The following is a 25,991-nucleotide window of genomic DNA, read 5'->3' as shown; positions in this document are numbered from 1 at the left end:
AGCAGGTATTTGTTGTTATGGTCCAAATTTAAACAATTACAAGTGAGGTGCTCCAGAGATGAATACAACATAACAACTGCATCAGCCCTATGCACTTCCAGTTAACCAGTTCAGCTGATGAGCACACTCAGTGTATTGAAACATAATCTTTAATTGGAATTATTAAAAACACGCTGCTTTGTACCATAGACTCACTACAAACAACCCTTATAAGTAAGGATGCGCCGATTCCACTATTTTCGATTAAGCCGAACCCTCGAATCCTTCATAAAAGATTCGCCCGAATACCAAACCAAATCCGAATATGCAAATTAGGGGTGGGAAGGGGAAAACATTTTTTACTTCCTTGTTTTGTGTCAAAAAGTCATGTGAATCCTGCTGTAAAAGGCCGAATCCTGGACGAATCCTGAACCGAATCCTGGATTCGGTGCATCCCTACTTATAAGAAGTGCTGGACTGTGTCCATAAAATAACGTTTAATTAAAATAACATAGAGTGGACTGGTGGTATTAATCAATATTTAAAGATTGTTATTGATTAATACCACCAGTCCACTCTGTTATATTAATTAAATGTTATTTTATGGACATGGTCCAACACTATTTATAAGGCTTGTTTGTAGTGAGTCTATGATACATGGCAGCGTTTTTAATAATTCCAATTAAAGTTTATGTTTTAACACACTGTGTGTCAGCTGAACTGGTTAACTGGAAGTGCATAGGGTTGATGCAGTTGTTACGTTTGTATTCATCTCTGGAGCACCTTAATTGTAATTGTTATGATACATATTAATTAACCTGCAGCTAATATAGCTAACATAGATCTTTTGAAAGCTCACATCCTGGTGATAGGGTCCAAATTACCCTAGCAACCAGGCAGTGGCCTGAAGGAGAGACTAGAAAATGAATAGGAGAAGGGCTTAACATATGTACTCAAGTATAAGCTGAGTTTTTCAGTACCCAAAATGTCCTGAAAAAGTCGACCTTGGCTTATACTTGAGTCAGTAAAATCGACGCAACTACCGAGCTGCAAGCCTTCTGAAGCGGCTTGCCTCTTCCCTGAATCGAATGGCTGTGCTTCTGACTGGAGTCCCTCCAGCACCTGCGGCTAGTGCGCTCTTCTGCTCACCGCAGCACCACTGCCGTCACGCTGTCTTGCTCCGCCCACAAACGTGACATGAGTGACGACGGGAAATTATGAAAGAACAGTACGGTACTTACCTGCAACCACAATTTTATTTAGTTCAAATACCAATCCCTACATCTCAAAATGTTCCTCTTTTACAATGCCACCTTCCTCATTACATCCAACCCATATTTACCAAACTTACCAGTAGCTGCTGCTCATTTCTCACCCTAGGCTTATACTCGAGTCAATAGGAAAAATTGGGTACCTCGGCTTATACTCGGGTATATACACAGGTCTGGACTGAGATTGAAATAGGCCCTGGCATTTCAGCTACACAGAGGCCCAAACAGCACCTCACCGACCCAATAAATATTGCCTGTCTATGGCAACTTACAGCAGCCCCTCTGGCATTTGCCAGAACCCACAGATTGCCAGTCCGGGCCTGTCACAATATAATAATATATAATAATAAAAAATTAGCAATAACAATACATTTGTACCTCACAGAGCAATCATTTTTAGCTACTGGTGGCTAGTTATTATCAATAAGGCCTTTATAGTAAATGAAATTAGAAATCTGTGTGAAAATCTGTGTGAGAATGGCGTCTTGTCATTTATGAGACAGCCCCAATGCAAGTAGACGGTGTGGCACAGAGGAGTGAGATGAGACTGAGCAGGTGGTTTATTTTGGAGGTAGAGAGGCCAGGCCATAAGACACAATAAAACTACATGTCCCAGTGTACACAAGGGCCCTGTGAGGAGGCGCTGCTGCTGCTGCTGAAGGATGTGCCTGTGAACGCGGGGGATGATGAAACGTGGGAGGCGCTTGAGTCCTCTCATCCCCATCAAACCACCCAATGCAGTAAAAGCACAAGAGCTGTAATGGCAAGCGGCGGCGGCGGCACACAATGCAGCACTGAGGGAGCACTGAGTGTGTGAGAGAACCCCGGCCATTTCACCTCAGCACCTCGGCATGCGTCTGTCGCGCTGACACTGGCAGCCATGCACATCAACGGGGGCCCATTAGCTTCATGGATCTGCTGTGTGATTGGATCCATCCATCTGGCTCATGCGAGCACCCGGCCAGGTGAGTTATCCATTTGTCAGGATCCTCACATCTGACATGTGTTTATTATTTACAGCCTTTATTATTATTATTATTCTCGATTCCTGTATGGCTACAGAGTGTCTCCTCCTCTCATTCCCCTGCATTGGGCTGGGAGTCCATTAGTGCAGGTGACCTACAAAACAAGCTTGACTGTGGGAGAATATAAACACACTGCTCTGGGTACCAGTCATCAATTGCACTCCTGTGTTTATTCACTCTCCCTACACCAGCCTTTCAGTCACACGCTCAATTCCTACATTCAGTGGATTGACCTGTCTAAAATGCAGAGGCTGGGGTCGCAAATGGACAGCTTGAGGGGCAAAATGTCTTGCTTTCTCCAGTCCGGCACAGCCAAGATGTAAGGGGCTAGCTTTGTGACGAACAATCTACCAGAATATGGCAAATGGAAATACTGAAAAAATCCTGAATTCGATAGCCGAACAGATGGCCAGCAATGTTTGTGTGATTGTTTACTGTACAGATAATTAAGCGCTAGTCTTAAGGGACCACCCGTGCCCCTTGCACTATAGCGTGTCCCTTTCAGGCTTCTCCCAACCTTGGGTCCCCCAGATTCAGAGACAGTGACTCCCAGAATCCCCCCACTTCACAACAAGCAGTGTGCTGACAGAAAGGTGACTACCTCTCTAAAGCTGGCCAAAGATCTCATCGTACGAATCGAGGATTCGTGCGATTTTCAGAACGCGCGTGGAGAGTCCCGACATTTTTCGTCGGGCGGAGATCATCGTTTAGTCGATTGGACAGGTTAAAAAATTTCTGTCGGCTGCCGATAATATCTCTGCGTGTATTGCCGATCGTGCGATTTTCAGTGGGAGACTGTCACTAGATTTTGTCTATCGTCGATTGCTGTCAGGGGCAGAACATCGGCTGATCTGTTCTTTAACTACTTTATTTGATCGGAATGGTTAGTGGCAGGTCGGGAGATGGGAAAGTCCGATCGTACATTGATTCGTACGATCGGATCTTTGCGTCTGTGGCCAGCTTAACTCTGTTACCGTTGAACTGTTTTTGGGATGCTGTGGGTCCTACTTTAACTTCAGTTCTGAGTACTGAAAAAGGAAACCATTAGTCTCTGAAATGTGTCCATGTTTCTAAAATGTTATACTCCCTCCCCCATAGGGTTGCCACCTGGCCAGTATTTTACCGGCCTGATAAAAATGATGCTTGTCCCCAGTGGTATTAATAGTGAAAAAAATCTAAATATATAGGAAGGCCAGTATTTTTTTCCAAAAACAACCCTGCTCCCCCATGGCATTTATAATACATGTGGGAGAGTCTGGTATGGGTGCTATAGCAACATTTTGTTATGTAAATACATTTTAAGATAGGAGGGTCCATGTGCCTCAGCTGGTGTTCATTCAATTCCCATGTCTTGTTTGGGTTATAGAGGGAGACACCTAGTTACTGCATGGCATGTAAATAAATTCATGTACACTTGCATAAGTTTGGCACTGCAGGCCAGTTAGATTCAGAAGCCTGGATGTATGAGATTTAAAGGCACCATAAAATCAGCTCAGTGTTATGTGTGTTTTTCCTCCATTTATATTATTTTTGTTTCTTAGAAAATGGCGGGACATCAGGAATGCAGAGAAAAAAAGAGAACAGCGTCCTAGGGATGGAGGATACAGTACCATTGCGTTTGATCTTTAGTAATGAGGAGGACAATCAGACCACCCAAGGATTGCTCAGCACCAGAGTGAGAGCAGGGAGCCCTCAGCACCAGGATCAGGTAAATAGGGTGTGTCCACTTTAACTGGTATAGAGCGTTTGAGTTCTTGATGCCTTTATTTTAAATGTAACTACAGGTCAAGGTTTGCATTTTATTTTGTTTTTTGTAGCAAAAGTTATTTCAGGGGGTGCGGTGCCATTATACTTTTCTCTGTTGGGCTGTTGTTGGCAAGAGGTTTAAAATACTGCCGGTAATTTCATTACCAACATTTCAATGCTATTTAAAGTTGACTAGCATTACACTGTACTGAGAGTCATGTGCAATGTCAGAAATGGTTCCAAAACATACTTTAGGTCTTAGTGGTTGCAGGTGGGGTTTAACAATAATTTACTTATTGTGATTCAATAACCTGTGTTAAAGGGATTGTTCACCTTGGAGTTAACTTTTAGTATGATGTAGAGAGTGAGATTCCGAGAGATTATGCAATTGATTTTCAGTTATTAATATTTGCAGTTTTGGGGTTTATCTTTTAATTCAACAGCTCTCCAGTTTGCAACTTCAGTAAGGTAGTTGCTAGGGCCCAAAATACCGTAGCAACCATGGATTGATTTGAATGAGAGACAGGACTAAGACAAGTGGAGAGAAAGATGAGTAGTAAAAAGTAGCAATAGCAGTACCTTTGTAGCCCTGAAATGTATTTGTTTTTTTAGATGGGGTCAGCGACTCCCCCATTTGAAAGCTGGAAAGAGTCAGAAGCCAAATGATTAAAAGCTATAAATAAATAATGAAGGGCGATTGAAAAGTTGCTTAGAACTGGCCATTCAAATACATACCAAAAGTTAACCGAACGGCAAATCACCCCTTTAACCTGAAGATACACTTCATTTCTAGTTGTAAATGTGAGTATTTAGTGTGGTGGCACACGGGGAGATTTAGTCGCTTGCGATAAATATTCTCTACTGCGGGCGACTAATCTTCCTAAAATGCCTTCCCATTGGCAAGAATGTGAATTGATGAAGGGATGGCATGAGTACCGCTTCGGTTTTCTGAAGTCACCCGAACTTGCCTCACAAGGAAACTTTGGGTTACACATATGTGTCTTGTTGGTGGGAAGGCATTTCGGGGAGATTAGTCGTCCGCAGTAGCAAAGATTTATCGTAATCGATTAAATCTCCCCGTGTGCCAACACCCTTATAGCACTGTGGCACACCACATGGTCTACTTGATTTGATTTTCAGTGTTGAGTGTTCTTTTCTTTCTCTGTGGACATATGGCTTAATTGGGCCACTTACTAAATGTAGTTGCATGGTGTGCACCAAATGGCTGTTAGGCTGTTACCTTCATGGGCTGGCCAACCACTATTTCCTTTGACGACTGTTTACATTTCTGACCTGTGTCCAATTCTTAAGGTGGCCATACACGGAGAGATCCGCTCGTTTGGCGATGTCGCCAAACAAGCGGATCTCTCTCCCATATGCCCACCTTGAGGTGGGCAGTATCTGGCTGATCTGATCGTGGGCCCTAGGGCCCAACGATCGGATCCTAATGAATGGGAACGGGCGGTCGTATCGCGGGACAGCATCAACGAACAGATGCGGCCGCGATCCAACTGGATTTTTTGTCCCGTCCGATCGAGATCTGGCCTACTTTTGGGGAAGCCCGTCGGGGGGGCCCATACACGGGCCAATAAGCTGCCGACTCGGTCTGTTGGCAGCTTTTATCGGCCCGTGTATGGCCACCTTTAGTTCCACCTGTAATTCCCATGGCTTGTGTGTATATAAGGCCATGCAAAACGAATGGGCAGCCTAGCATGTTGAGTGTGTTTTGAATGGACCTTCCTTCCTCCTGTCAAGTTTGAGGAATCAACATAATGGATATAAAGAAGGGATGTCTGTGCTTTAGAAGGACACTGGGTAAATTAGGCTATCCTGCTGATAATAAATGCACGACGTCATCCAGTAAGCAATATCTTTATCTTTACATGACACATAATTATTTACTGGGAGTGGGGCAGGATGCAATATACAGAAAACAGGCTCAAGCTGCCATTTTTCTGCACTTTGCACCCTGCTGCACCATTAGCATCTGTAAATATTACAGGTCACCTATCTCTAACATACCTATATACTGTATATGTAGTGCTGCTTATACTACACAGAGCTTTTCACTAAATATTTCTTGCATATTGACCCATAGAGCTGACAGACTAAATTTGCTTTCTGAGCTTAGGTGACTTGTCCAAGGCCACAGGGGACAGAAACTGGAGTGATCAGTATGGGCAGACAGAATAATGACAAGCTGATTATGTATGGCAGATCAGGGGTTTGGCTAAGTCCAGTGTTTGGTCCATTATTGGTATTTTTGCAAACCTATAAAGCTGGATCTGCAGTATTGTCCTGTTCTGAGTCAAGATTATTGATAGATTAAAAGATTTTATACTTTTAAACTAATTTACCGATTGCCTCTATTTTTGATGATTCTCACACTCAAGGTTTTATTAGGGAATTTACCCATAACCCATAGACTGGGGTTCAGTTATGAGACCATCAGTTACTTTAAGACAACTGGGCTTTCTATGAACATTGTTTATTTGCCAACAAACACCGGTCATCCCTTTTTGATACCCCTACTCTACCCAAACCATGCTCTGTTCTGCCTCCGACCACATCCCTGGCCCCATCCTAATTATGTCCTGTTCTGAACTTCCCTTTGCCCTACCCCTCATGGAATTTTTTATTTATTAAATCACATTACATTAAATAATCAACATATGATAAACAGTTCACAAATCATAAAACAAAAATGACCAAAAACCCCACAAACCCACCTATATACCCTCCAGCCTGCAGGGTCCATCTCGCTGTCCATTCGCAACTTTCCCTCCAAGCAAATTAAAGGCCAGTTTACAAAGTCCGTTTTTTACCCCACCCCTCATAGGGTCATAAATATAGATAGTTATGGAACAAATGACAGGTCTGTGCAGGGTTGCACTGGGCTGACGGGGACACCAGGAAAAAACCTGGTGGGATGCTCAACTCCCCCACTGATATTGTGTCCACAATGCGTAAAAGTTTGGTACATGTTGTATGGCAGGGGGTTGGTGGCACTCACAACTGCGATGGGGGCTTTCAACCCCCGGGGCCCTGGACACCCCAGTCTGACACTCTTGGGGGCAAATTCACTAAGATTCGTAGTTGCGCCAGGCGTAACTTCGCCACACTTCGCCGCACATCACCACACTTCGCCAGGCGTAGTTGCGCCAGCGCTTCGCAAATTCACTAAAATCCGAAGTTGCGCTCAGGGGTAGCGTAAGGTTGCGAAGTTGCGCTAGCGTTGCTTCGCTAAGTAAAGCGAAGTTACGCTAGCGAAGGCTAATTTGCATACGGCACCAAATTCAAATTTCAATGGAGGAATACGTATCAGCACTACAAATGGCTAGAAAAGCTTCAAAACATCAAATAAAAATTTTATTTTGCCCTACACATGTGCCCACTGTCTTGGTAAGTTGCCATGAGTCAGGAAATGTAGGGGGGAAGGAGGGGAGCCCCAAAAATTTTTTCGATCTTTTTCAGCCTATCACCCATAATGTAGAAAACACGCCAGCGTTTTTTGGAACTTAGAAAAAATGTTGACTTTTTTTGAAGCAATCCCTATCTACTCTATTGCGCTTCGCCTGGTCTGAGGTGGCGAAGGAAGTCTAGCATAAAAGGTAGCGTTCAGTACACTGCGCGCGTTAGTGAATTTGCGTAGTTACGTCGCTAGCGAAACTTCGCCAGGCGTAAGGGTGCGAAGTAACACTAGCGAAACTATGCCAGCGTTCGTTAGTGAATTTGCGCAGTAACGAAAATGCCAAACGCTAGCGAAGTAACGCTAGCGTTCGGCGCTTAGTGAATTTGACCCTTGGTCTGTGGTTGAATTATGCATATTGCATAAATGTATTGAAATTGTCAAACAGGGTTCCTTTAGCATCTTTTCTCTTTAGCATCTTCCCCTTCCAGGAGCAGTGTTGGACTGGCCAACCAGGATACCAGGGAAATTCCTGGTGGGCCCAGGTGTCAGTGGGCCCTCCTGCTACTAAACATTTGACCTATTTCATGGCCATTCCTTATTTCCTTAGCAAAGAGGCTAAATAGATGGAATAATAGATTATTGTATGTAAAGAAAAGAGAACAGGAAAACATAGGTAGAGTGAGGAGAATGAGAGTGGGCCCCCGGTCTAAAGTTTTTTGGTGGGCCCCTAGTGTCCCATTCCGACACTGTCCTGGAGAACCCCTGCTGTACAGCCCTAAATCACAGATACTTCATAGTCTATAATAGAATGTCAGAAGACTAATATGGAGGACTCCGAATAAGAATAGGACTTGTGTTCCTTCATTTAGGGGCAGATATATTAAGGGTCAAATTTAAAATGTGAATTGGAATTTTCAAATTTTTTTGTATGGTCAAAACTCAAATTCGAATTGCTAATAATCCAAACTCCATTTGAATTTCAAATTGAATTAGATTTTCGAGATTTATCAAACCTTGCCCCTTTAAAAATTCCAATGCTACTATTCGCCACCTAAACCCTGCCGAGTTCATGTATAAGTCAATGGGAGAGGTCCAATGACCAATTTGAAGATGTTACTTGCCTTCCTGAGATTTCTCCGAATAAACACGATTCGAGTTTAGTCGAATTCGAATCAAATTCGATTTGAGTTTTCGGGTCAGTAATATTAGTTCGAGTTTTAGATATTTAATTTTTTTTATTTAATAATCCCCCAATCCAATTTCGGGTATATTCGAATTTATTATTGTTAAAAAAGAATTCGAAATTCGACCTTTGAAAAATGTGCCTCTTAATATTACAAGTATGTAATGTATGTAGATGGAGTCTGATGTAATATTCTAACAGAGCTATTTTTTTATTGTAGTGGCCTGACTATCTGATGCACCCCATGTTCTAATAATATAGTCACTGGGGACCTAAAGGCTGCTATAGTTATTGAACTGTGGGTTATCTGACCAACTGGCTTATGGGCAAGACACTGTTTTACTCATTCACAATATCAAACCAAATGATGAAATTTAACAGAACATAAGCCTTGGCTCCTTTGAGTTCCTCATCTGCTGATTTATCATATACACAACCCATGGATGAAATGTATAATCTGGACAGTTCAACTCCGATCCAATGGGATCCAATGGCGTTTTAATACTGCTCCCCTATGTGACAAACATATCCAAATGCTAGGGTGGTCAAAACCACTACTTCGATATATTCATAAAGATGATGTTAAATTTTGCAGATCTATGTTTGTAAATTCTTAATTTTATATAAAAAGTCAGCTCACCTTTAGATGATATAAATCTCTAATAAAAGACTATAGAATATACATCAAGGCTGTCCAGTTGGCGGCTCTTGGGCCGGATGCAGTCCCTCAAGGGATTTATATGGCTCTTAGCCTGCCTATGAGCTCTATAGATTTCTTTGTGTGGCATTGTTATTTTACAACCAATCAGTATGTTAAATGGTGCAATGGTGTGCAGCTAAACAAATCCTTCATTCCACCATGGCTTTGGGGTTTTTAGGTTTTATGTATAGAGTTAAAGGTGAACTTAATTAATGCCAGCACTGTGCCAATAAACTACAAATAATCTACATATGCATTCAAACTATAGGAATAATATTATGTCAGTGATAATTATGCTGTGCTTTTAGACAGCACTTTGCTTTCATCATGAGTTAATACATATTTAATAGTCTGCACTACTGAGCCCTTAGATAGATTTTCTCCATTTTAATGTATTGTGTTAATGTCTACATACTGTATAAATACATAACTACTATATGTTGCCCCGCCACCACTTTGAATTGGGCTACTGTAGGAAGTTAGATGAATATTGGACAGGGCGAGCATATATACCAAACTGGATGCAAAGTGATCTGGGGGGCTTACCGTATCAGACCCTGGCCCACCCCTGTTCTGTCTCTGCCCCGTCTCAATTCTGCCCCCACCCACCTGCAGTGCTCGCTGCTTCACTGCTTTGGACAATAATGGAAGACTTGGGGTAAAGGGTGACTATACAGTAGTGATCCCCAACCAGTAGCTCGTGAGCAACATGTTGCTCTCCAACCCCTTGGATGTTACTCCCAGTGGCCTCAAAGCAGGTGCTTATTTTTGAATTCCAGGCTTGGAGACAAGTTTTGGTTGTATAAAAATAGGTGCACTGCCAAACAGAGCCTCATTGTAGGCTGACAAGTCACATAGGTGCTACTAAATGGCCAATCACAGCTCTTATTTGGCACACCAGGAACATTTTTCATGCTAGTGTTGCTCCCCAACTTCTTTTTTACATCTGAATGTTGCTCATGGGTTCTAAAGGTTGGGGATCCCTGCATGCAGGAAGGGTCCTTTCTATAATAGTGTGTAAAATGCCAGAAAAAGTGTAAAAACCTGTGTAAAATAAATGGCAAATTTATCAAAGTTTATGCTGAGAAAAAAAAAAAATATGGATGAAACGGCTGCTTCCGATTACACCAGCTTTTTACACAGAGGTATACTGAAAAATCATTACGCAGCTTGATAAGTACACCGGTTTTTACACAGCGATGGTGAGTATGGGCCTCTCATCTTAAAGGGGTTGTTCACCTTTAAATTTAAAACTTAATATCCTGTAGAGCAGGCATCCCCAACCTTTTGAACCCGTGAGCAACATTCAGAAGTAAAAGGACTTGGGGATCAACACTAGCATGAAAAATGTTCCTGGGGTGCCAAATAAGTGCTGTGATTGGCCATTTGGTAGGCCCTATATGGACTGACAGCCTACAGGAGACTCTATTTGGCAGTACACCTGTTTTTTATGAAACCAAAACTTCCCTCCAAGCCTGGAATTCAAAAATAAGCTCCTGCTTTGAGGCCACTGGGAGCAACATCCAAGGGGTTGGAGAGCAACATGTTACTCACAAGCTACTGGTTGGGGAACACTGCTGTAGAGAGTGATGTTCTGAGACAATATGCTATTGGGTTTTCATTTTTTTTATTAATTGTTGTTTTTGAGTTATTTCATTTTATATTGAGCAGTTCTCTAGATTGCAATTAGAGCAATCTGGTTGCTAGGGCCCAAATTACCATAACAACCAGTACAGTAACTAGATGTTACTGGGCCCCACAGCAAATTATTTTTCAGGCCCCCAAAATGTCTCAACCTGTTTTACCAATATTTATTGAAATTGTATATGAATTAAGACCTTGTGGGGCCCCTATAGCTCCCGGGCCCCCTGCAGCCGCCAGGTCTGCTTTCTCTGTAGTTATACCCCTGCTAACAACCTTACATTGATTTGGTAAATTAAATCACTGCCTGACAACCCCAGTTTCTGCTATAAGACCTTTTTTCTTATTTATAAGAATATGAAGTGGTTCTCCTTTAGATGACTTCAGTGGTCAGAATGGCCCACGCAAAAATAAGCCTTATGTTACTCATTAGTTATATTTTCTGCTCACTTTGGCCATCTATTAAGACTTTGTATTGGTCAGTTATATTTAAGCGTACTAAATTGTACGTATGAGGGATGACAGGCCAATGTGCTACCAAATTCTCATTCTGTAGACCTCCAAAGTCTTGGCATATCCATGCTTATACAGGTAGGGGATCCATTATACGGAAACCTGTTATTCAGAAAGCTCCGGATCATGGAAAGGCTGTCTCGCAAAGACTCCATTTTATCAAAATAATCAAATTTTTTTCCAAATGATTTCCCTTTTCTCTGCAATAGTAAAAAGTACCTTGTACTTGATCCCAACTAAGATATAATTAATCCTTATTGGAAGCAAAACCAGCCTATTGGGCTTATTTCATGTTTACATGATTTTCTAGTAGACTTAAGGTATGAAGATCTGTTATCCGGAATACCCCAGGTCCCGAGCATTCTGGATAACAAGGTCCCATACCTGTTATAGCTGTCAGCCAAGTAGCATTTGTCCATTTCTGATGTGAGAAGGCTTGTCATGTCTCTGGTGTCCCAGTCTGGCAGCTCAGTAATTCAGGCGCAGACTCTAAACTGTTACAATTTTGCTATATTTAGTTGATACATTTCTCAGCAGCATCTCTGCAGTATTAGCAACTATTGTATCAATTCTAACAGCTGCCTGTAATGAAACTCAGTGATTCAGCTCAGCAGGAATAAAGATAAGAAATATATCAACTAAATGTATCCATTTAGAACAGTTTAGAGGGTCGGCGAACCCCCCTCCCAGAGCTTCTTTAGAAGGTGAAAAATTTTACTTCACACTTCAGTATTAGAAGAACGGTCACATATAGAAAATAGAAAGTAATTGGAAAAAGTCTTTATTTCTGGTGAACCAACTGAACTGTTGGAAGGTGAACAACCCCTTTAAGCTGGCCATAAATGAAGAGATACGCTCGTCTGGAGACATCGCCAAACGAGAGGATGTTTCACCGATATGCCCACCAATTTGTAGGGCTATATTGGGGTAATCCGAACATTCAGCCCTAGGGCCGAACGATCGGATTATAATGAGGGCTCCAACGGGTCGGGCAGTAGAAAAAATGAAACCTTCCCGATCGATATCGTGGCCAGATATCGATCGTGAAGACCCGTCGGAAGCCCCCATACAAGGGCAGATAAATTGTGGATCCAAAATGGCTAAAGCTTTACTATTTGGGCCCCATTTGCTGTACCATATAACTTTGCTTTGCAGATCCCCAGTAGTTTTGTACCTTATATACCCTTGCTGCTTTGAGATATCTACAGATCACTCAATGTCCATCTGCTTCCATATAAAAACAGTATCAATTTTGTATGTTCCCAAACTCAATATCATATTGCAGGATCTGTCAAAGTTCCTGGGTATACTGTAATGAATCCTATTTATTGTTGCTCTTTCATACAGTGATAAATGTCACAATGGCCAGTGTGTGAAGGTTTGGAGAAACCAAATAGAAGTGTATTGATTATATTCTGTGCAGTGAAAGACGAGAGTCGAGAGAGAAATAATAGGGCGTGTCTGTGAGATTGCTGAGTTGGCTTGGATGCCGAGGTGGTTCAAGGACAGTAGAGCGGAGAATGTTTGAGGGAAAGGTGGGAGTCTGATTGAGGAAGGAACACTGCCTTAATGGACAGGATATTAAACACTGCCACAAAAATACTCTTATAGAACATGTTATTGATGTAAGGATAGCAGTTTATTAATGCAGACTTGAATAATTGAATGCTGAATCAGATATCAGAGTGATGGCCATAAATATCTAAATAATGGCTCACAGAAGATTGCATTAGGTAAGGTAGGTTATACCCTTCAGTTTCCTCACTTCGGGCAACTTCGGAAAACGAAGCGCCGCGTGTGCCTTTCCCCAGACGATTTTCATTTTAGCCGGTGGAGGGCAGGGGGTTGGCAGCTTGGGGAGATTGTCGCCCCGAAGAAGAGGAGGTTTGTCATTGGGGCAACTAATCTCCCCGAATCTGCTTGTGTGGCCAGACCCTAAAAATGAAAAATTCGAAGTAAGACTTGCATTTGTTAAACCAGAGATAGACAACCTTCAGCCTTTCAGATATCATTAAACTACAATGCCAGGATATTCTTTGTCTGTTGGTGGCATAGACATGTAAAATGTGAGACGGGCACTCAATGATCTACCAGCCACCAGCACAAATAAGTTAAAGAGATAACATCTCTACAGCTTTACGCATTTCATGCTCCAGGAGCACATCATCATGGGCTGTTGGTGATATGGTGGGGAGAGGAAATATATATAGCACTGCATATAAGAGGAGGCCCAAGTGCTCTGCCCTGAGCCTTCAGGGAGTGGACAACACTGTGTTTTTTGTAGAGCAGGCACTCAAAGAGCAGTCCTCCAGGCTCAAGCCTATGATTAAGTTATGTGAGAACTCGAAATGCGTAAGGCTGTGATCCATGTTTGTACTTTTATAAATACTTGCTTTTTCACTTCTCTGCCGGGAGGACTGCTCTTTGAGTGCCTGTTCTACAAACAACACGGGAAGAGAAACTTCACAACATCTGAAGGTGGGCTCTAATTGTTCTTGAAAGGGTTCCAAGAATTGTAGTTTAACAGTAGCTTTGAACAGGTTGGCTTGGCACAGGAGGCTCCATTGTGATCTTTGGAAAAACTTAAAGGAGACATTATACTCTTTTAAATATAGAAGAGATGTTGTTTCAAAAGTAATGTTTCAAGCTGTTTTATTGAATATTTCTAAATAAACCCTTATAATCCTTCCCTTCTCTTACACTTCCTGCTCCCTGTTGTGCAGGGGCAGTCCGCACAGTGTATTTTAGGATAGGAACCAATCAGTTTCAAATGAGGGGTGGGTGTGTTCTAATGGTCCCTGCCAGAAGCACAGTAGCATACCTCCCAACATTTAGGAAACAGAAAGAGGGAGGCCCATTTTTGTGGCCACACCCCCTAATTACCATGTTCATTTTACATAATTTGGCAGGTTATGAAAGTTTGAACACATTTCTGTGGTTTTTATATGTTATTACAGTTTTGCAAATGAAAATGCATTGCCCTTTAAGCTGTGAGTCCAAGTTCTTATCTTATCAAACTGTTACAAAAGAATGTCAAGTATCTATTCCGGGCTGTCTGCAACATGCAATTAAGTTAGAAACTTTGTATCTGTTTCTGGCTGTTCAGTGCAGCAGATCAAAGAGAAACCTGGGACTTATCAGTACAAATCCGTGACAGTGGGTTGAGCTGTCAAAAGCGGGACTGTCCCGCTCAAAATGGGACAGTTGGGAGGTATGCAGTAGGAGGGGGACAGCCAATCACAGCCCTGCAGTCACACAAGCACAGATAGACTTCAGTTCCCTATCAGGTCCTGCTAGCTGCTGATTGGTTCCTGACATACAATGCAGTGAGCTGAGAGCCGCAGGCTCCTCTGCACAGCCTGGGAATTAAGAGAGTAGGAAGTGTAAGAAAAGGGAGGGAGGGATTATTAGGGTTTTTGCAGAAATATTCAATAAATCAGCCTGAAACACTACTTTTTAAGCACAATCCGTCTATATCTAAATGAGTATAATTCACTGGTTCATTCTTATTTTTAACACAAAATGTCTCCTTTAAGCTATATCCTGGAAAACTTATCAGTGATAAAAGATCTAACTGAATCCAAGATGCTTAATTTCCACACTGAAATGGTAGCCTGTTTGTTTCAGTTCCAGGAACTATTGTACTGTAAATTGATTAGTCAGACCTGACTGTACAGCATGTGCCTTCCTAGACTTCATTGCACACCAGGGCCTGCCTGGTTCTCTTAGCTTTTGTTTATTGTAGCAGTTATACTGTTTATACCTTGGCCTCTGTTGTCCTCTTCTCCATCTGTCTTCTGTATTCAGCACCTCCTCTGTGCTAGACAGTTTTTCATAAACGCAAATGGACTGACTGCTACACTACATCTAAAAGACATGTAAGATTACTTTATGAGGTGTGTAAAAATTACCAAGGTCGAGCATCTAATTAGCAGATTTACATTTCTAATATTTGATTGGTTGCCTAAGGGTTATCAGACAATGACAGTCTCTCCTTTATTACATAAGCCATTCACTTTTAAAGGAACAGTAACATCAAAAAATGAAAGTGTTTTAGAGTAATAAACATATAATGCAGTGTTGCCCTGCACTGGTAAAACTGCTGTGTTTATTGCTGATATTTTTTATATAAATAAGCTGCTGTGTAGCAATTGGGGCAGTCATTCAAAGTTGAAAAGGCTCAGGTTACATAGCAGATAGCAGATAAGCTCTGTAGAACATAATGGTGTTATCTGTTATCCACTATTTAACCTGTACCATATAGTCCTTTTTCAGTTTCTACAATTGCTACACAGCAGCTTGTTTATATGAACTATAGTAGTGTTTCTGAAGCAAACGCATCAGTTTTACCAGTGCAGGGCAACAGTATATTATATTTTTATTACTTTAAGACACCTTCATTTGTTGGTGTTACTGTTCCATTAAGCAGTGCTGCATGATTTTGTGCTGAATGGAATTTGCAGGGAAGAAGAAATTAATGTAGGCTGAGGTTCCCTGTAATAATACCCCCAGAACTCACAAACAGATGGTACAGGGGCAATTACATGTATAAATACCCCCAGAACTCACAAACAGATGGTATAGGGGCAAGTACATACATAAATACCAGCAGAACACACAAACAGATGGCACAGGGGCAAGTACATACATAAATACCCCCAGAACTCACAAGTACAAGGCTGCATACTGCAATAGATAGGGCTTTCCTTCCTTCGTTTTCTCCCGCGCTGCAATCTGTGCTACTGGCCAATCAGATGCTCCCTGGCTGCTCTCTCTCTCTCTGTCACAGCTGAAGTAATACGATCCGGCAGCACCATGACAAGGGAGGGGGGAGCGAGCAGCTAGGGAAGGAGCTAAAAGAAAACTCTGCTGCACAGAAGAAAAATCTTTGAGGGATCGCGACAGAAACCACAGTAAGCTGGGGCCAATGCACGAACAGGTGGAAACTTATGTGCACAGTCCCAGGGGGGGGCACTGCCCCCTCTTGCCCCCCTCTGTGGACGCCCATGATTAAATACATATCACTCTGCGTTGCTTTGCTTTGAGGACTATTGCAGTGTATTGAAACACCTCCTACCAGCAAGGGGTTAAAGAGATGCCACTAGACGGGAGGTATTGTATTTACAGTTTGTTGATCAGGGGCATGGAGAGAACATCAGTATGCTTGTGTAATGTATATTGCTCACAGAAAGTGACCTTGCACATAATAGCCTACCCAGAAGGGGGAATTGATCTAAGCCTCCCAACATGTGCCAAGGTGGATCATAAGAAATAAACCTTAAATGTTTAGGGCAGGTGTGTCCCTCAGATGTAATACATATAATGACATTTAAATACCCAAGCAATTTAAATCTTTATCTATTTTTCTATTCTATTTTTCTATTCCTATTTCTTCTGAATGTTGAACCCCCTGCACCAATTGCACCTTGGGACCATGCATGTGTAATTGTAAAAACTAGATGGTAAATACTACCATGTTTTGCTGGAATGATGACATTACACCGCTGTCTGTGTATTCATTGCTTAGATTAATGGTTAGGTAGTACAGGTATGAGATCCGTTATCCAGAAAGCTTACGGGAAGACCGTCTCCCATAGACTCTGTTTTTTCTAAATAATCCAAATTTTTAAAAATGATTTCCCTTTTCTCTGAAATAATAAAACAGTACCTTGTACTTGATCCCAACTAAGATATAATTAATCCTTATTAGAGGCAAAACCAGCCTAATGGATTTATGTAATGCTTACATGATTTTCTAGTAGACTTCTAGTAGATCCGAAAATCTGTTATCTGGAAAACCCTAGGTCCTGAGCATTCTGGATAACAGTTCCCATACCTGTATCACTTTTAACTATTTAGATTTTTCCAAAAACAGGATATTCCAAAAACAAAAAAAAACAAAAAAAAAACAGAAGTACATATAATTATGTTTAAATATATAATACTACAGGTACAGAATCCCTTATCTGGAAACCCGTTATCCAGAAAGCTCTGAATTATGGAAAGGCCATCTCCCATATCTCCATAACATTTTATCCAAACAATCCAAACTTTTAAAAGTGATTTCCTTTTTCTCTGTAATAATTAAACAGTACCTTGTACTTGATCAAACTAAGATATAATTAATCCTTATTTGAGGCAAAACCAGCCTATTGGGTTCATTTGGTTTTTAAATTATAATTTTAGTTTCTAGTAGACTTAAGGTATGGAGATCCAAATTACAGAAAGATTCACTATTCGGAAAACCCAGGTCCTGAGCATTCTAGATAACAGGTCCCAGGGATGCATGGGGTCAATTGTTAAACCACTGAATTATTTTGTTGTTGGAATTACCAACAACCACCTAAAAAAACCTTTGTGAATGGGTGAATTGTAGCAGTAATCTTTCCAAAGCATACTAATCAAAATATAAAAATGATGAGGCAGCACTTTCTTTTCAAAACTGAAAAAGGTGTATTTATTGTGAACAGGAACAAGCAAGCAAACATATTTGGGGTATTACTCTGCCCTTTTTCACTTCATCTATTTAAGCCACTACAAACTCCCCCCTCGCCATGGGTTGGGGCAGCCCGAAAGAGTTTAAATGCAGTCAGTGGCCCAATGGCCCACGTAGTGATTACAGTGAGTTTGATAACTAGGCAGTTATTAACTGTGCAGGGAATTATATATATATCTGGAATATATATATATATATAATATACACATACATATATATATATTGCTATTTTTTATTATTCATATTTCTATTGAAAAGAAATTACAGCAAATCCAGTTGATTTGACTTATTAATGTAGATATACTTTCTTCCAGCTTTCAATTGGGGGGTCACTGACCCCATCTAAAAAACTAATGCTCTGTAAATGTATTGTTATTGCTATTTTTTCTTACTCATCCTTCTATTCAGACCCTCTCCTATTCACAGTCTAACCTCTTATTCAAATCAGTGCATGGTTGGCAGTGTAATTTGGACCCAAACAACCAGATTGCTGAAATTGCAAACTGGAGAGCTGCTTAATTAAAAAGCATAAATAACTTAAAAAACACAATAATAAATCATTTACTACTTAGAATGAGCTCCCCCTATTCACTGTTCTGGGCCCTATATATGCAGCTGACCCCACAGATGAAGAACTCATATAAGACATTCACAATCATTCAGTGCTGGATCCTACCAGACACATAGACATATGTCAGGGTACAGGAATATGATGTACAAAGGAACGCACACACATTTATTTGGAATGGTCTAAACCAGAATATCAGTGTTTTATGGTGGACAAAAAAGATCTAAACTATTTGAACCTCAAAATAAGGCTTGCCCAGTCAAAGTTATCCTTAGTGAGGCTTAAAATATTGTCCGTTTATAGCCTATTAATTGTAAAATTTGCCATAAATCCTAAAAACGGAAATGTCTTAATTTTAAATGTCATATAAAGTGTAGTTAATATGTTAACTCATAAACAGACTATATAATGTTTTTCTCAACCTAACATTTATTCCAGCTGTAAAAAAAACACTCATGCTGTAAGTCACTGACAGATTTCTCCTGCCCTAACTGGCTGATTTCAGCTTGAGCCAGCATAAATCATTTATATATAAAAAAAAACTATGAGAAAAAAATAAAAAACCTATTCATGAAAAATAAGGTGCAGGTATTATCCAGATTATTCAGAAAGCTCTGTATAATGGGAAGGCCAACTCCCATAGTCTCTTTTTTTAATCAAATAATTCACATTTTTAAAAATGAATCCTTTTTTATGTTTCATTGATTTGTATTGAGAATTTTCAAGGATATCGAACTTATACATTTACAGACATCCACTGTGATAATACATAAGGTATGGGGATCCCTTATCCAAAAAAAAAAACAGGTCCCCAGCATTCTGGATAACAGGTCCCATAACACATTCAACCAGAAATTTTAAATACCATTTTATCTTTCAGAACTCAAAAAGGCTAAACCAGAATCTTATATAGCAAGTGTTTTTTTTTAGTTTTTATCTTTACCTATTCTTGCCCCAACCATGAAACCTCATATGTAGAAAACAGGACAAAAATAATACTGGAATAAGTTGTAAATTGCAATTAAAAGCAGTATCTGTCTGTACTTTCCTCTTTACTGCTTGCCTGACTACACAAACAATAGAGCAGTAATCAGCTGTCCTACAGCCAAGACTCCTGTTCTTGTTGCTCGTACAGGACTAATAAGACAAGGCTGAATTTTAGCCGGCACCTGCGGAAGTGCATAGGGCTGTGCAATATTTAATATGTTTTTTTTGGCACAGCTAATTTTTAAAGGAGAACTAAAGCATAACTAAAGAAGTAGCTAGAAATGTTGTGCATTATGTTTTGGGCTTCTGTACCAGCCCAAGGTAACCACAACATTTAACAGTAAAGATCTATGGCATGGAAGATGCCCCAGTAGCTCCCCATCTTCTTTTCTGCTGATTCACTGCACATGCTCTCTGTGCTGCTGTCACTTACTGAGCTTAGGGACCCACTCACAATATACAGAATATAAATGTCACAGTATAAGTTACTTAATACTGATAATTACTAAATGGCAGCACAGAAACCAGTGCAACTAGCATCCATCAGGATTTAAAAATCAGCCCTGTAGCACCAACCTCATTTTCTGCTTGTACCGTATATACTCGAGTATAAGCCGAGTTTTTCAGCATCCAAAATGTGCTGAAAAAGTCTACCTCGGCTTATACTCGGGTCAGCGGGCAGTAGCCAAGATTGCAGCCACTTTTAATCATTCCTATACCAACAGTTCACTTGGGGAGAGACTGCAATATCCCACAATGCCCTCTGTTGGTTTTATGAAAGAATAACAGTGCGCCCTCTGTTGGTTATATCAAAGAATAACAGTAACTGCAATATCACACAGCGCCATCTGTTGGTTGTATCAAAGAATAACAGTGACTGCAATATCACACAGCGCCATCTGTTGGTTGTATCAAAGAATAACAGTGACTGCAATATCACACAGCGCCATCTGTTGGTTATATCAAAGAATAACAGTAACTGCAATATCACACAGCGCCATCTGTTGGTTGAATAAAGGATTAACAGTGATGGCAATATCACACAGCGCCATCTGTTGGTTATACAAAAGATCAGTGATGGTTTTATGACACACAGCACTCTCTGCACAATTCTCTGTCACCATCAACTTTGCAAAGAAGTCCGGTCGATCGCTGGGGGAGTCTCTTTGGCGGAAGGTGCGCTGCTGGGAGACAGGGCTGTAGTTGTGTCTAGGCTTATACTAGAGTCAATAAGTTTTCCCAGTTTTCGTAGGTAAAATTAGGTACCTCGGCTTATACTCGGATCGGCTTATACTCGAGTATATACGGTAAATTTGTGACGACCCCTAAACTTAGCTTCTCATCAGCTGCTCAGAGCCCACTGAGCATGTGAGTGTCACAGACACTTTCCAAGATGGTGACCCCATGTGACAAGTTTGAAGTTCTGCATCATTGCTGCTATTGACAAGATAAAACGTTAGGCTGGTGCAATAAGTTCAGTAGATAACATATGACATTTTTAGCCACATTCATTTTTAGGGTTTAGTTCTCTTTTAATTGTCTCAACAACAAACATGGGAGAGCTGGAAAAATGGGGAGAACAATAATGTTGAAAAGGTTCAAAAGGTTATGGTTATGGTAAAGTAAGTTATTTTGACATTTGGAGCTAATATAGAGTTTTCAAAATTAGACTTTAGATCCACTCTAACGTTTTCTGTTTGGCTGGGCAAAAGTCTTTGCAACCCCAGATTGCATTCTGACTTAAAGGAAAATGTAACCCTAAATTAGAATGTGGCTATAAATGCTGTTTTTAGTATTCTGATCTCAAAGTACCATCCCAGATGTTCATCAACCCTGTAAAAGTAGTGATCCACGCTCTTAAATTTGTCCACAGTAGCTCTCCATCTTTTGATCTTGTAAATACACACACTTTGTGGCCTGCTGCAGAGAAACTAAGTTTAGGGGCCGTGGTAAATCATCAGAACATTAAGGCTAAGGCCACACTAGGCGATAGCGCCGCGATTTGACTCGCGGCGACTTTTCGCCGCGACTTTTAAGCCGCAATCGCTGGGGAAACTTTTGCGCTGGCGTCTATGGGGAATCGCGAAAAATCGCCAGCGTAAAAACACACGCGGCGATCTTTTTTCTATTGTCGCTCGAAATCGCCTAGCGAGGCAATTTCGAGCGACAGTAGAGAAAAGATCGCCGCGATTTTTCGCGATTCCCCATAGACGCGGCGCTATCGCCTAGTGTGGCCTTAGCCTAAAGGGGTGGTTTACCTTTGAGTTAACTTTTAGTATGTTATAGAATGGCCAATTCTAAGCAACTTTTCCATTGGCCTTCATTATTTTTTTTTTTTATATATAGTTTTTGAATTATTTGCCCTCTGCTTCTGACTCTTTCCAGCTTTCAAATGGGGGTCATTGGCCTTATCTAAAAACAAATGCTCTGTAAGGCTACAACTGTATTGTTATTCCTTCTTTTTATTACTCATCTTTCTATTCAAGTCCTCTCCCATTCATATTCTAGTCTCTTGTTCAACTCGATGCATGATTGCTAGGGTAATTTGGACCATAGCAACCAGATTGCTGAAAATTGCAAACTGAACAGCTGAATAAAAAGCTAAATTTATTATTACATTTCCCCAACATTTTCCTTCTGACTTTCGCATTTTTTTTTTGATTTTTCCCCCGGAAAACTCAGATTTTTGCCCGAAAACTCAGAAAACTTCAGGGTATTGTACGAAACCCTGCGCACATCAAAAAATCATTGGGACTTCTCCAATTGACTTATATGCAACCTCGACTGAGAGGTCTGAGATGCCAGATTTTCTGATTTGGACTTTTCCATCCTCGGGGTTTAATAAATTCCAAAATTTTTCCGTGATTTTTGCATTCAGAGTTTAGTAAATAACCCCCTAAAAGTTAACTTAAAGGTGAACAACAAATAGGGAGGTTACATCTGTCGTATAAGTTGTAATATCATTTCTGATGCTGAATAATGGATTTTGTGCTGTCTGAATCTGAATCTGAATAAGCTCCAGGGGGCAGTGAATGATGATCCTATATGAATAACAATGATAATAATGTTTAGGAAAGTAGCCTACATAAAATTGGGTTCACATTTTGGGTCTTTCTGGGCTCTGCCTGTGGGAACTGTAGTTGGCTTTTGCTCTGCACAGTGGACGTATTATGTGCACTGAATTTATTATCTTTTAATTAAGGCTGTGTAAAGTAATCTGAGCTTTTATTAATGGCAAAGGCATCAGGACAATTGTTGTTTGTGGTGAACCTCAAAGGCCTTTGAAAGGGCAAAATGTACATGATAAGAAGTCTACTTTAACAATGGTTTAAACTGGACATGGCAACAAGTTAAGCTGACCACAGACGCAAAGATCCGATCGTACGAATCATCATACGATTGGACTTCCCGACCTGCCACTAACCATTCCGATCAAATAAAGTAGAAAAGAACAGATCAGCCGATGTTCTGCCCCTGACAGCAATCGTACGAAAGTTATGTCAGACCAAAGCTAGTGATAGTCTCCCACTGAAAATCGTACGATCGGCAATACACGCAGAGATATTACCAGCAGCCGACAGAAATCTTCTAACCTGTCCGATCGACCGCCAGACAAAAAATGCCGGGATTCTCCACACACGGTCCGAAAATCGTACAATCCTCGATTCATAGGATCAGATCTTTGCGTCTATGGCCAGCTTTAGATATCTAGAAATATGGATGAATTTGCGAAATTAGGATTCGTTTCGGTATTCAGCCAAATCTTTCGCAAAAAATTTGGTTTGCGTTCATCCCTACTTGTGGAACATCTAACAAAAGGTCAAAATGGAATTTTCCATCTCTGAAAGGGCATTCCTACACCAGGATAGGGTACACCATTTTCCACCCATATCTCTCACAGACCCAACCTATCACATAAAATTTCTACCTATAAACAGTATGAGATGGATCCATGGTGCTCCCCTAAAAATTTAATTTAATTTGCTTGAGTGAAAATTTGAGAAACGGCAAAGAAAATTACCAAATGCATGTCAATGGTCGTGCAACAGTTTTTCAAACATTATTTTTTACTATAAATTAGAGTTCCAGGAAAACAAGGCAAAATCATCCCTATAGGCCAGGATGGATTTATGGTGGATGGTTGGGTTTTTATACTACATTTCACGATGTGCCTTGCAGATAATTAATTCTACCATTTGTTCTAGCTTTTATGTATTTCTGATTGAATGGTGAGTAGATTGTCTGGGGCGCCAGGACCCATTGCCTCTTACTGTAGAATTTGTATTGGAGGAAGTTCCCACTACCTCTTGTACTGCCTTTACTGTTTATGCATTCGAGATGTAGGGATATTGTTCTTGGAAGTCACTGGACTTTCATTTTTATGGTTTGCATTTCCTTTGTTTTTGAGTTTTCACATCAGGGACAGCAGTGCTCTCAAAGCATTGTACATGCCTGACATTCCTGCGTGGTGATAGATATCAGAAAACTATGTTTAAGAGTCTATATAATACACAAAGCCGTGAATATCCTGTAAATTATATCCTTATAAACAGTGAGTTCTGATGTCATCAGTTATAAACGGTGAGTTCTGATGTCATTTCTGCCACATGACTCACTGAAATGTGTGTATTATAATAAATAAAGTACCCCCAGTTGTAAAATATGAGGATATAAGAAGTTACTGAGGAGTTCCATGACCTGTATAAAAACACTCGGCCTTCGGCCTTGTGTTTTTATATGGTCATGAAACTCCTCGGTAACTTAGAATATCCTTATATTTTACAAGAGGGGGTACTTTATTCACTATATCATAGTCTGTTAGTTTAATATAGAGTGGCCAACCAACTGATCTTTAATCAGGCTAGGCAGTAGTACAAATGTGCTGGCAATGTATGAGCTGGTAACTTCTTTAAATTCTAAAATTCTGCTCTAAACTCAAAATTCACTATTTGTAATTCTGCAGGCCTGCCTTCTTCTGCACCTGGTCTACCCCATTGCCTGCGACCAGCTAATCTCCTAAACCTGGACCACATTAATTTAAGGTGGCCATACACGGGGCGATAAAAGCTGCTGACAGACCGAATTGGCAGCTTATTGGCCCGTGTATGGGGCCCTCCGACGGGCTTCCCTGATCGCTATCTGGCCGAAAGTCGGCCAGATGTCGATCGGACTGGACTAAAAATCCCGTCGGATCATGGCTGCATCTGTTTGTTGATGCGGTCCCGCAATCCGACCGCCCGTTAGCCATCATTAGGATCTGATCGTTGGGCCCTAGGGCCCACGATCGGATCGGCCCGATATTGCCCACCTCAAGGTGGGCATATCGGGGAGAGATCCGCTCGTTTGGCGACATTGCCAAACCAGCGTATCTCTCCATGTATGGCCACCTTTACTCATCCCCGCACATACATTCACTCACTCATTCCGTCACATACATTCACTCACTAATTCCATCACATACATTCACTCACTCATCCCCACCCAATCCACCCATTTATGTCACATCACACCCCCCTTACATCCAGGCTGGAATTTTTACTTTCAAAAGGTGACAGTTTTAGTAGGAATCAAATACCAATCATATTCCTGCTTAGCAGAAATCTGCAAAAAACAAGCCATTGTTTATCACTAAAAAATGTCGAAGATGATCTTTATGACAGTTGTAAGTAATGCTTTTTTCTCTTTGCAGCTCACTCACGTTGCCCAGGCCAGCTTTCAGATTGATGCATTTGGGTCTTCCTTCATCCTGGATGTGGAACTCAATCAGTGAGTATGAAATACATTAGTTATTATTATGCCTTGGTATGGTTCCTACTCATGGGACTACTTTTCTGCATTCATAGAGCAAGTTCCTCTCAGCCCCTCATTCACGTGCTTGATAGAACCTACAGCCTGATGAGCAGTTCTGGTGTTGGTCCAACATAAAGATTGACTTTCACTCTTAGGGAACATAAACATTAGAAACTGCACACCTCGGGCTTTGCTGCCTAATTAAAGGCTTATCTATAAATTTTAGTCATCTTCATACTCTCTTTAGAATATTAAATACTAAATGTTGCTTGCTTCCCTGCTTGTATTTTATGTTCAGATTGTATTCCAAAAGAAACATAGCAGCACTTTCCTTTTATTAAATCAATTCAGATATGAAAAGAAAAAAATATAGGATTGTTTTGCCATGAATAATGATTTATATTAGCGTACATATCAACATCAATTAAATCAAATTAGTAATAGATAGAGAAATAGAGAGTTTTTGTTTAAATAGGACCCTTTTGGAAAGGGCATTTCTGTATTTCACTTTTTGGATAATGGGTTTCCAGTTACTAGATCCCATAAATGCATTAAGTAGAGGAAACAAGGCCCAAACAGCTTTACTTAAAGGACAAGGAAAGTCTAAATGACTGGGGGGAAGGAAATATGTTACAATCACTAACATTAAACTCAGAACTCCTGATCACTAAATACACTGC

At 40.8% G+C, this 25,991-nt stretch overlaps 1 protein-coding gene and 1 long non-coding RNA gene across 4 annotated transcripts in view; one reads left to right on the top strand and one right to left on the bottom strand.

Annotated features, from left to right (window-relative positions):
- The first annotated feature begins 1,927 nt into the window (after window positions 1–1,927).
- adam22.L (ADAM metallopeptidase domain 22 L homeolog) overlaps window positions 1,928–25,991 on the top strand; it is a 128,490-nt gene continuing 104,426 nt past the window's right edge. For 2 of the 3 annotated variants that reach the window (XM_018266305.2, XM_018266306.2), the window contains exons 1-3: window positions 1,928–2,215; window positions 3,817–3,983; window positions 25,211–25,287. In XM_018266305.2, the coding sequence (XP_018121794.1) occupies window positions 2,131–2,215; window positions 3,817–3,983; window positions 25,211–25,287 (329 nt within the window). In that variant the 5' untranslated portion in view covers window positions 1,928–2,130. 3 annotated transcript variants of the gene reach the window in all.
- Window positions 13,345–16,199, bottom strand: LOC108718821. Its single transcript, XR_001936075.2, has 3 exons — window positions 16,140–16,199; window positions 15,234–15,337; window positions 13,345–13,405 (listed from the first exon to the last, which is right to left on the bottom strand). It is a non-coding gene; the product is annotated as an uncharacterized LOC108718821 (long non-coding RNA).

This window comes from Xenopus laevis, chromosome 6L (genome assembly GCF_017654675.1).
Source record: "Xenopus laevis strain J_2021 chromosome 6L, Xenopus_laevis_v10.1, whole genome shotgun sequence".
In the NCBI taxonomy this organism is placed as follows: Eukaryota; Metazoa; Chordata; class Amphibia; order Anura; family Pipidae; genus Xenopus; species Xenopus laevis.
The sequence above is the reverse complement of the archived record's forward strand: the minus strand, read 5'-3'. Positions and strand labels throughout refer to the sequence as shown.